The 12,709-nt window shown below is 40.6% G+C and overlaps 1 protein-coding gene across 2 annotated transcripts in view; it reads right to left on the bottom strand.

Moving 5' to 3' along the window:
* Window positions 1-264: 264 nt before the first annotated feature.
* The window catches only part of LOC102193387 (protein phosphatase 1 regulatory inhibitor subunit 16B-like), a 19,273-nt gene continuing 6,828 nt past the window's right edge, over window positions 265-12,709 (bottom strand). The window contains exons 2-7 of one of the 2 annotated variants that reach the window (XM_005740027.1): window positions 11,299-11,423; window positions 5,289-5,414; window positions 5,107-5,182; window positions 4,821-4,950; window positions 4,372-4,519; window positions 265-3,767 (exon numbers count right to left, since the gene is read on the bottom strand). In XM_005740027.1, the coding sequence (XP_005740084.1) occupies window positions 3,294-3,767; window positions 4,372-4,519; window positions 4,821-4,950; window positions 5,107-5,182; window positions 5,289-5,414; window positions 11,299-11,423 (1,079 nt within the window). In that variant the 3' untranslated portion in view covers window positions 265-3,293. The remainder of the gene's footprint in view (window positions 3,768-4,371; window positions 4,520-4,820; window positions 4,951-5,106; window positions 5,183-5,288; window positions 5,415-11,298; window positions 11,424-12,709) is intronic. The other variant, XM_005740028.1, reaches the window with a different exon arrangement.

Genomic DNA, 12,709 nt, shown 5'->3' with positions numbered 1-12,709 from the left:
CCAGATTTTAAAGAAAATAATGGAGCTTTTGGTGTTTAGTGACCAGTTCAACTGTACATTATACATCTCTATATGAACTATTTATTATAGCTCTCTTTTTTGACATCTATCCAAAACCTATTTACCCATTTTCAATCGTTGTGATTACAGTGATTAAAAACAGAAAACGAAAAATGTTTCTTCTCATGTCCACAGCCTGCAGGAAATCTGAACTCAAACTGTAACAGTATAAGAGCTAAACAGATTCAGATTCACCATGTAAAGTTCTCAAAATATACATTTTATTCAAAATATGTTAATGTAACCATCAATATATTCCAGTAATTACAAAATCAGTAGTTTTGTCTTCATAATTTGATCCTTAAACACAAGCCTGGATCTGTGTATGTCATCACAAGTAACTTTTGAAACAGGCTACTGTCCCTTTCTGCGTCATACTGAGCAGTCGGTACTTTTCATGAACAAATTCCTGTTCAGTTGGATTGAATTTAATTAATAAGGAAACAGGGTTGAACTTTTTTTTAAAATCAACTTGTTTGCAGCTACCAGAAGTAAGCTGCCTCATAACAAGATGACATCGCTGTACCTAAAATAAGGGAAATGGCAAACTGTTTGACTTCATTTTTACTTCCTCAAGTTGAGGTGAAAAACAAACTGACCATTGCAGAAAAATCATGCACTAAAGTTCAGTCATTCAGCTTTAAATGCACCACAGACACTGGTGTCTTAACACTCAGCGATATGTGGGTATGCGCTCGACTCTGCAGACATTCTGGACTCCTGGGACTACTTGAGGGTCTACTTAATCGCACAGTCCCCCCCCCTTTGTACAACCAAAAGTCTGCTAACACTATTCATCCATATGGTTAACTGTAGTTTCCTATATGTTCATCAACAGTAACAACACAGACATGTAAATGCAAAAACATGGGAACATAACAGGGGGAGTACTGATACAAACATATTTACAAACCTGTCCGTACAAATACTCGAACGCTGTACAGTTGATGTGGTGAGGAAGAAGGGTGATGGCGTGGCATTACAGGTAATCACATTTTCAAAGAAGTCGGCCATCAGAAAGCTTCCCGCCAAACTAAATTATTTTCAACTCATGGAAGACTCTTTGGCACAAACACATTTAAAGGAGCTGTTAAATTTAAGGAATAGTTTCGCATTCCCGGGTGTAGCCTGACTGGCTTCCTGGCTGCAGGTTTGATGACAAGGTTGATACTAAACTCCTTCTTAGTCTCCACAAATAGAAACTACTTGCCTTAACTTACCATGAAGACTCGAAACAAAGAGAAACATCTTGCTCTGAGAAGAAAACAAAGTCTCACTAATGTTTTTCACTTTTTTCCTGCCATGTCAAGGCAGGAAAAGGACGCCTGCAGTGTTAATGGCTTTATTGCATTTAGGTAAGCCTGCTCACGACACACTGTGGTTAGCGGTTCTGCATGTGCTTGTTTTAAACTAAGACAAGTGTCACTGTGAGCGCACCAGCTATCATCTAATGGTGTGGCAATGAGCAGTTTTTGAAGACTTTCAGTGTAGCTAGTAAAGATCCAGACAACATGTCAGAGTCGAGATTTCCTGTTACGCAAGTCTGTCATTTACAATCTGACAATCCTGCAGAGATTTAAAAGTCTTCAAACAATAGCTCATTGTTTTGCCACTGCATTCACGTCAGTGCATTCCTCCTTTGCTCTCAGACCCTTTGCTTGCTGAGGTGCAAACTGCTCAATATTTCTCAGCAAAAATCAGAGTCTGGGTGTTAATATGCTGACTGCTGGCTCTAGCTCCTCTCATCAACTGTTTCTAAAATGATGAAATATTCATTTAATTCAGCAGACAAACCACTACATGTAGTACTGGGTTTTTTTTTCCTTTGGGGGGGGGGCATGACACATTACCTGATATAACAGCCTGGGCTCGCTACATACCAAAGATACTGAGGCCTCAAGCATTCTTCTGAAAACTCATTTTTCATTTACAGTAATCATTACATAACATACAGTTTCAGTTTAGAAGACAAATACAGTGACTCAGGGGAAGTAAAGCCACACAATGGCCACCAGGAAAAAAACAAAAACAAAACATAAACAAATAACACTGTTATTTGTAGTGACATATTCATGAATCCATCCAGTATGATGGCTGGGTTTTTTGTTTTTTTTAATTACACGTACATAACGCAGACAGTAACCCTCATTTCATTTGAACCGTTCTTCCATGTCAGAAGGTGCTCAGCTGGGGAGATTCGCCTCCCCCCCACCAACTCGCACACACTCTCCACACGCCATCCAAATAATAAATACACTCGACTTTAGAAACCATGTTTTTTCTTTGTTTTTTTGTTTTTTTACAATTTACATTTCATAAATAAAACATGTACAGTAATTTTCAACCATGTTTGCTTAAATTATCTATACGAGTGAGCACAAAGTGAATAATGCATAAAACAAAGCACGACCTGTCAGTTTAGGTTCCACGTGAGAGGACGGTGAGGTGACGCATAGTTGACGGAATATAGTGACCGTTTCAAACACTAGTGCAGTACTTTTACTCCTTCCGGTTATCTCTCACTGTAGAAGTACACTTCATGAGTATTTTAACACTGTTTTATGGCATTCCTTTCCCTTACTTTTCCAGGCAGCATGTCAACACGGAAAGAGATGTCACAGATCTCCTTTTGCCATGTTTTGCATTTTCTCATGTGTTGTACTACAACAACACGGTGTATTACAAGATATCAGCACCCTTCCAGGATGACTGTCCTGCTTGTTTGAACATGACAAGAATGTGCCACATGTGGTTTGATAACAAGATTAGTTTATCCTGGAAGAAATGCTGTTCTAATGAAATGATACCGATCTGTTTGTGGGGTAACAGACAAAGTTTCTTCCATGTGTAGAGGATTCAGTACCTTGCGATCTTCTCTCCTAATTCTAAATTTCTGTCAAAAAACACTCCCCATCCTCTTTGATTTTTAACAGGGAGAGCGGGACCACTTCTTGTCTTTACATTTGTTGTGTAAAGAGACTCCATGTATGAAAGGAATTTCCTCCACTTCTCAGCTGCACTTTAAAGGAGTTACGAGACTGGGAGGTGAAAGGAAATGTTTTCATACTTTAATCGGGCCGCCTGTCTTGAAGACATTTTTGAACCGGGAGTGGTGAAGGATGTTCAAAGACTTTCCTTCTTTCTTCTCCTCCCTTCTACAGAGCCTTCCTTGCTTCCCTCCTCTCAGTGCAAACACTTCCTGTTCTGGTAACAGTCACATGACCGCGCACCAACTATGACACGCAGCAGCAGGTCCGCACCTTCGGCTGCTCCTCCTCCATAGGCTGCTTGAATTTGAGCAGGGGTGGGTCGCCGCTGGCTGGGGTATAATATACGGCGTTGCCATTGGAGGAGACCAGCGGCATGCGAGGATCCTCAGAGGTGGTTTTGGCATCAGTGAAGGAGTCTGTGGAGCCGTTACCAAGGTGACCGTTGAACAAGGGGTGGTTCAAGAGCTTGGCAGCAGCTCGCTGCTTTTTCAGCTCTGACAGAGTCTGAGGGCGCTCTTTTGGCCAGGTTTCCTCCTGGGACGGCTGGGTGGTGACAACCCCACCCTTGCTGGACGTCGGTGTGCTGCCATTGGAGGGAGGCTGAGGTGGCATGGATGTTGTCGTGGAGATTAGGCCATTCTGCTTGCTGTTGCCTTCTTTGAGGATGGTGGGTAGGTTGGACTTGTCGGGCAGCTCCACAGCGACAACAGGCTTGACCTGCAAGACATCAATAAGGATTACTTTAATCCTCTGTAAGACTTTCTTTTAGCTCATTAAATACACAAAGGCCTGACTGTGCAGGGCAGATCAGTAAACTTTGATCTGCTGCCGAGGCTTACAAAGTTCAAATGAAATCAGATGTAAAGCCAATTTATTTGCTTCATTATAGAGAAAATCTCCCAACTGTTCAGAGTTATTTTGTGCCAGAGCAACATTTCTCTGAACGTCATCTGATAATCTGCCGATAATGTGTGTAAAAAGTTGAGGTTACAATAAGCAGCGGCGGTGGCAACAGAGTCTACTGATAATGGAAGACAGTATTTCAGTTTTTTTCTGTTGTGGGTTTCCTTTTGTGCAATTGCTCCTGGGTGCTGGAGGAAGTCCTCTGTCTGATTCATCCAAATGTGACATTTCAGCTTCTGAGTGGGAAGAATCATCTTTCTACCTGTGCTTAAAAATATCTCTCACACACATTATCATCTGACAGCGTGTGTGTGTGAGGGGGCGGTAAATTCCACCAAGCCACCCCCCACCCACCCAAAAAACCAAAGTTAGAACTGCTTAGAAGAGCTATTTATGTAATCCTTAAAAATAGTCTCACACTAACTACTTGGCTATTCTCCTGATCAGACTCCTTTTCTTTCTCGTCCTCGTCTTCCTTTTCTTTCCTCCACACGATGGCCTCGGTCTCGTACTCTTTACGACACAGGTTGTGTCTGTCCGACAAACTGGCTCGCCGCACCACTTTTCTGTGAACACAAGTGGAATTCCCAGTAAGAAAAAGCAGCTAGAAAAATAACAGCTTACCATATATGGTACTTTTACACATGAAAGTTAAAGAGCAGAAGAACTTATACACACGCTAAACTGACAGCTTCATTATGTCAGACATTATGTCATTATATCAGCGGAGGCTTCTATCCACCATTCTCCTATTAAATGTAAATACAGCTGTAAGTATACAGAACAGATGTTTTGTCTGTTTTCTAATTTCTCCAAATAACAAAGCCTGTAGTAGCCATGCTACCACCAACAGATGTCAGCACATACCCACGACTGCCTGCACTGGACGTTCGCCTGCACAGCGAGGTCTTGTGCTTGAGCTGTGACTTCATGATAATGTCGTGTTTGTGTTTCAGGTCCAGCAGGATGGCTCTGAACTCCTCGTCCTCACACAGATCTTAAAGCAACATGGGTAAAAGGGACACTGTTAGTAATGCTTAACATAAAAGTGAACACTTGGAAATGAGACCCTGCTGAGACGATACTTTTTTTCCCCTGAACTCATTACCAGGTGCACCGGACAAGTGAGTGCTACAGTATACTGTAAACATACCAATTGGAGTCTCCTCCAGGAAGGTCTTGGCATTGAGACTGGCTCCGTGAGACACCAGCAGCTCTGCCACATGCATCTAAAGCAGCAACAACAACAACAGTGGAAGCAATTTGTATTAATGGTTCCAGAAACCTTTGTGTGCGCCTGAGGCTCTTATCTCTTTCCTGTTGTGTTTTCCTTACCTGACCCCAGCACGCTGCAGCATGAAGAGGCTGCCATCCATCTGAATCTCTGAGGTCCACACGAGCCCCCCCCTCCAGCAGCAGCTCTGCAGCCTGCGCGTAGCCATTTGCTGCTGCGATGTGTAGCTGCAACAACAGAGAAGGGAATAGAGATTGTTTTCCCCCAGTGCTCAGGATTTACTGTTTGCATGCAAAAAAAATAATGTGAAATTCATACTAAAGTGGCAGTGAACATGCCAAAGAACGTTATATAGTGGTAACTTACAATTGCTTACTATGTGAGACATTACACCTGCAAAAATCTACAAATAAAGTATTTTTTTGCTTCTAAGTTTAAAGATGTCAGTTTATTACTGTGCATCTTCTAATATTATGTTAAATTACATGTAGATTATTGCTTTTTTAAATCACCAAACTGAAAATTGTTAATTTCAGTTTTTATTGGAACCTCCTTTGAATATTTTCCTTTCCTGGCCTTCAAATTACTGAATGCCTGAAAAAGAAAAATATAATATGATGGCAGCACTTGGCCTTTCATTCTGCCAATTTCTAAAGCCCCACACAAACTGTGGCTGTGAGGTTGAACAATAACAAACTGGTATAAAATATGTTTATTGCAACAGGGAAGTTGGCAAGTGGTGTGGCATTCATGAAAGTCTGGTTTGCAGCTTCACGTGTCACTTACAGGAACTGTACTTAATGCCGTTTGCCTCTTTTGGTGAGACCGCAGAAGTAGGTTATGTTTGGGATAACAGAAAGCACCATCTATTCACCAGTCTATCTTTTGGAAAATGCCATCAGCATTCCAGAAGACCGAATATCGAATCCCAGCGTTCCTTTATAGGCATCTAAAGGCCGTGAGACATGCAGAATTAGCTAAAGGAAACAAGCTAAAGTTGTCTAACATGCCATAAAAATACAACTAAGGAACACATGAGTTTAACAGAAAACATCACTGTAATTGTAAACCAATGTACCGGTGCATCCCATCAAAGAGTGGTTACATTGATCAAAACTAAAAGACAGCCTCCTCATTAAGGACAAACTTCCTCATCTAAGTCAGTGTCAGATGAGGCTGAGGACGACAAGTAATAATAGGACAAACCTGAGGCAAATGAAAAGATCATTAGCATTAGCCAAATGACAAATCTGACCTTTTGGCGGGACTGGACAAAAAGCCGCTGAAAACATCTAAACTTGATCTAATAACAGTCTGTCCGGCTTACTGAGACGTTTCACTCAAAACCAGAAATGTCAACCTCATGCTGACAGTACAGGTTAAGCCGGGGGACCATCAGAGTCTTTGCTGAGATTTTCGTTCCGAAACAAACCGGTGGACCGACACTGGGCAACACTGCCTGTGTCACCGTGCCAAAAGTTTCATAATGTCAGCATACTGTGAGCACTCCAGTTCCTCCCACAGTGCCACCAGCAGCATGTCCTGATTTACCCTTCCACTGGTCAAACGCATGCCGGGACAAGTACTCTCTTGTCTTCCGTTTTCACCCACAATCTAACGACATGCAGCTAAATGTGTGATTAAAGGACTGAAACAACCTCCATCGCCGTATCTTAACTTAACAATGTGTTTCACTTGTTATTTCCAGTCTGAAATGCTTTGTGTACATGTGAAACTTCACTCGCCTCACTCATTCTCCTTCACAAGGCTACAACTATAGTTTTCTTAAAAATAAACAAAACCTGAGATGACAGTAATTGAAAAGAGAGGACTGCAATAATAGACCCATAAGTTAGGAGGCAGGCGCCAACGTGGTGCACTTAAGAAACTGCTCATCTACTGGGATTTTCCCTCACAACTGTCACTGGGGTTTACAGAGAATGATCTGTAAAAGTGAAAAGTGAGTTCTCTGGGTGAAAATGACTCATCGATGTGAGAGGTCAGAGGAGAATGGCTAGACTCCTTCGAGGTGATGAAGGAAAGAATAACTCAATTAAGCACTCATTACAACCAAGGTATGCAGAAGATCACCTCTGAACACTCTGGTTCAGTTTGCACACCAAAACTGGACAAAAGCAAATTGGGAAAAACATCCACTGGTCTGATGAGTCTCAATTTCTGCTGCAACATTGCGATGTTAGGGCCAGAATTTAAGCAACATGAACGCACGGATCCATCTTGGCTTCTATTATATAGTAGAACAGCATTATAGTATATAGTTCAGGCTGGTGGTGGTGATGTAATGATATGGGGGATATGTTTTTTGGAACACTCTAGGCCACCCATTACTACCAATTAAGCATCATTTATATGCAGCAGCCTGCCCAAGTATTGCTGCTGACCATATCCATCTCTTTATGACCACAGCATACCCATCTTCTGATGGCTTCCCCCAGAAGGATACAAAGCTCAAACCATCTCAAACTGGTTTCTTAAGCATAACAATGAGCTCACTGTCTTCAAATGGCCTGCACAGTCACCAGACATCAATCCATCCACAACCAAACCACAGAGAAACATTTCCAGCTAAATCTACACAAGGAAGAATTAAGGCACTTCTAAAGATATAAGGAGGTGTGTCCAGTGAGTGTATTTTTATATATAAACTTTGTGTTTATGTGTCCTTCGTCAGGTTTATGGCACAGAGAACAACATGTGACACTTGTTACTTTTCCTTACTTTGTTTACACTTTTTTTTAATAAACTTCCAACAAAAATGAAAAATATTTCTCTTCTCAATCTGTCTGAAGTCACAAAGCATACAAATCATTGTGCCTGCACATCAAAACAGGATCATAAAAATGCATTTCACTGGAAAACAAAAGATTAACCTTACATAACTTCCTGTCAGTTCAGGGTCTCTTCCTCTCATCTGTGCCAGGGATTTTAATAAGGCATGCTCTAGTTTGCTTCATCGTGCTCGAATGAAGATTAACAGGATGTAGAAAGCAAAGGGACAAGCAGCTCAATCACACAATCTGTAGTGAGACTTTAAAGCTTAACGGGGTTATTTTGGGATACTACTATCCCCTAGCTACTTCCATCCAGTGATCTGTCACTGTGTTTCCCCTGTGTAGCTAAATCCCTAATACATAATAAAGACTTCATTAAGGCATCTGGCATTATATGCTCTACTCAGTAAATTATGTGCTGATGATTTTTTTTGTACCTTGCTTGACTTTTATTGCATCTCTGTACTAAAGTGCTAAACAAAACAAATTTAGGGACTTATTAGGTACACACAATCCTCGCGTACCTTTGCACTATGCAGCAAAGCATAAAGACATGAGGGCCTTTATTCGTTTTCATTCTCTTGTCTACTTAATCGCTCTAATCACACTTATGCATCAAACTTATAAACTTTAGGGGTTGGCATAAAACGCACACAAAAGGCCAACAGGAGCACACACGCTACTGAAAACCAAATATGCAATCTGACCATGTTTTCTTTGATGAAATGCTGCTTTTATGTTTCTTGTCATCTCTTCCCGCTCCTCTTAAATGCAATTTTATCATCACTACAGGTTTACTGTAATCTAACATTTGTTTAAATAATGACTGCAGGTATCCTGAGCATTCATAACTGGAGCACTCAGACCATTTAAAATCATACAGCTGATTTGTCTTTAAAAAATTATAACGAGGCTCTAAATGCCTGATTAGCTTTGGAGGTTTTACGGCCTCGCGAGACAGTTGCAGAGCACATGATCTTTAAAAGGTGAATCTGTAATAAAGACGGTCCACTGAATATTTACACACCATTTGCTTTTTTCCCCCCTCTTTGTTCAGACCTGTGACGCCTGATATTAACGCGAGAGGTTTGTCTCTCTGCAGCACATCTGGAACCCGGTGGGTAGGAGGGTTCATTTCATGTTTAGCTCTCTTATCTTATTTTATTTCTAACTGCTTCCTTTTCAAATGCTTTTTCTTCATTTCCTATCATACGTAATATTAAAGAAGATCAAAGTTTCCAGTAATGAGGTCAGTATATATCCAAATAATCCCTATGAGCCAGCAGCTCAGGCTTCACGCAGACTGCTTTAAATGAGCCAATTCAGACAGCTTTTTTCTACTGGCTGTGATGTTAATAAAAACGCATATCCCCAACATGGTCATCTCCGCCACACAGGTCTATGTGTGAGCCAAGAAGCCCTAAGGGTAACTATGGGGGGACAGCAAGCTGTGTTGAGCTTAAAGTCAAGAGTTTTCCAGTGTCATGATGGTGGCTCTGCTCTCTCTAATATTTTATACATACAAACTGTTGAGCCACACCTTACTAACGCATGAAAGAAGCACTGCTGAAATTTGGCTACTTTCAGTTTGTGATGCAGAAAATGTGTTTATGTTCTTGGTGCTAATCTGCTGCTGAGCCTCTTTTATAGCTGCTGGAATTACAGCTACAAGAAAAATGAAAAACAAAATCCATTAATTACATACTGAATACTCATTCAGTCAATAAAAATAATTTCATTGCTGACTAAACTAAAATGATTTCCATGTCTCCTTTATTATGCTAAGGGAGAATCTCAGACCTGAACACAATGAATAATTTTCAGTATTTAAACGTGTAAAAGGTTTCCCAGCTTTAATGTACAGTTCATTTTAGAAACAAACAGCAGTATCAACACCGGGCCGAGCATTAAAATACATTATGTATATAATTTTCTCTCGTCTTCTTTGCAGCAACACGGTTGCATTTTACTGATATATTTTTTATGTTCTTTATAGCTCTCCATCTTCTGTTCATCTGATAATATTTCTGATTAGAGTAGATAATGCTCACTTGAGCCATTTAGCTCTGAAGAGTGAAATGATGTGTAAACACCAACTTTTCCGTGAGCCTGCACGGATTCTGAAGAAGGAAGCGGCTTGGGTTAACAGAGAAAGTTGATCCCGACTGAGGGTTTGGGTTTTGTCAAGCCAGCTTGGCATGTTGAACTTGCTTTGCAGTCTATTCATCTGCTCATCTGCTATGCAGATCTTCTGTTTATATGAGAAACAGAAGAAAGGAGGGGAAGATGAGAGGGAAGCAAACATCTGAACAGAAGAAAGTTGCTTTAAAGTGTGCTACAACATCGTTTTTCTTTCCTCAGACAGTGGATAAACTGAGGCGCTGCACCAAGTCCCAGTGTAAGATGAATCAGATGAATTTTATAAATGTGTATCATCCAAAACTACTCTTGCAGAATCCAAGGGTAGAAATATGGAGCCACAAATGAGCACAATAGGACCACTTTAACAAGCTTACATGGAAAAAATGGCTTCAGCCCAGGAAATAATATTAAAATCATTTCCTCTTTATTGCACCAAGATTTGTTTGCTTAGATAACCCAACAAAAATAGCAAGAAAAGGCTTAAACCCCAATATTAGAAACCTCCGGGTGATTCACCAATGGAAGAAGCCTCCAGAGCGTACAGACAATTAAAGCAGTGATATGGCAACACACTAACTGCATGGCTGCAATGCATGCATATGTCCACCCTGCTAATCTTTCCTAATCTTTGAATGTAGTAATCTTAATATCTGATTTCTCTTTTTTAATAATATAAAAACATTTTGTCTGAAGAGCAAAAGCAGCAGCTGTGGTCCAGATGGTATCACAGTGAAGATTTTAACCTCTCAAGACAATTTCTACCCTCATCTATGGCAGACTACTCTAACAAAAGCTACCCGCAGTAACAAAACACTTGTAGCTAATTTAAAGCCACAGTCAATTATATCTCAGACAATGTATTGTGGAGCAGCTACAGAAAGGCAGCTGCATTAGCTGCCTATTAACACCACACACAGAGCTTAGCTTTGCCAAATTAGTGCACCATCACTGAGTAACCTGAGCACATAAATCTGCCACTTTACATCACATTTTACATTAATCTAAGTGTATATATGCAGTACATGCATCCAATTTTATCATTTTAAGCGAGCGCATTCTGTTCCACAGAAACACAATTAAATGTTTACAATATTAAAGCAGCAAGAACTTCAGTGATGCCGTTTTAAACTGAGTTTAGTTGAGATTTTTAGAAGAAAATCAAAGCAGATAAACTTACCAGAGTAGCTCCCTGAGAGTCCTGCTGGTTGACCTTTTCTCCTTGACTCAGCAGTTCCTGAATGTCTCCTATCATCTTCCTCTCCGTCGACGCTCGAGTCTCGTTGATCATCTCCTGGGTGATGCCTGTCAGTCAAACATGCAGGCAGAGCAGCCAGAGTTAATCGCAGGGGAGTTTGGTCCTGACACTTTTAATATATAACTGCAGCCTGGGCTGCTGAAATGGACAGTTTTTCATGTGAGGCGAAACCCACTTGGGTATGATACCTCTGAGACACGTACCTGAAAATAAATGTAAAAAGTTAGTAAAGCCCTCTTTAAACTGCAACTGTAACGTCTTCTTTTTATCTAAGGAGGATGTTTTCTGCCAGCAACAGTTTCCACAGTAGGTTGGAAGCAAAGCAGAAATAACTGCTCCTTGTTATATTGGTTTGATAATATTTTAAATAAATGGTATTTGTAATTTTAAAAAAATGCTAGCGTTGAAGGTGAATTTAATCTTCACATAAAAGTTTTTAAAATGCATTTATTTACTGAAAATCAGTGCAGAGCTGCAAACATTTGGACTTGAGCATCTGAAAGTATAAAGTGACCATTTTCTGCAGGTAGCAGAGTAGTTTATTCTCATGCTGGCTGTCCTTCCATGTCCTGGCAAAGAGGTTTGTTTGCAAAGACGGTTTTGGCCCAGGTGTTTCTGGATGTCACTTCCCCTCTAAATTCCTCATTTAATCCATCTTCCTGCTGCCAGGCAGGGCTAAATACTGAGACTGCCACACTTCAGCAAAGAAGTTATCCTCCTTCGGCTCAGTAACATTCAGCGTTAATTGAAAGAGGTGTCAGTCAAGACTGTCTCTTGTATTCTTGCAGTGTAACTATCAAAATATGTGAATTAGAAGAGATCTGGAGCACAGGGTCAAAATATCTACACAACCAAAGTAAACACCCTGCCCTAATTTAACAAAAAAATAAATTAAAAAATGGGTAATTGAATTCTCATTCATCCTTAAAATGCTGTTTATGGAGGACACTCCCCTGGATCTGATCATTCTAACTTGAAATAAATTGTAGAAGCAGTCAGGTCACATTTGACTGCACATTTTCCTTTGTTAGGATTTCAGCCCCGTGACCTTTCTCAGTAATAAATTTGTCACATAAAGCTGAAGGCAATGGCAGTCAGTCATCCACAACTCCTACTGCAATGTTGCTCTTTTGTTTTAGCAGGTGTCCACGCATGTGAAGGTTAACAGTCGTGATGAAGGGAGTTAAAAGGGTGAATTGAATTTGCAATCAGAGTCACCTGGAGGGGTTTTAAAGGCTCACGGATCAAGGAAATGACAGCCCCTTTAGTCGATTTAATCCATGCCTCCAGCAAATGTTTTCTTCTGTGTTTTCTGTTGTTTCTCTCAGATACT

This window comes from Pundamilia nyererei, unplaced genomic scaffold (assembly GCF_000239375.1).
Source record: "Pundamilia nyererei isolate P.nyererei 1_Seehausen unplaced genomic scaffold, PunNye1.0 scaffold00096, whole genome shotgun sequence".
Taxonomy (NCBI): Eukaryota; Metazoa; Chordata; class Actinopteri; order Cichliformes; family Cichlidae; genus Pundamilia; species Pundamilia nyererei.
This window is presented reverse-complemented; position numbering and strand designations above follow the sequence as displayed.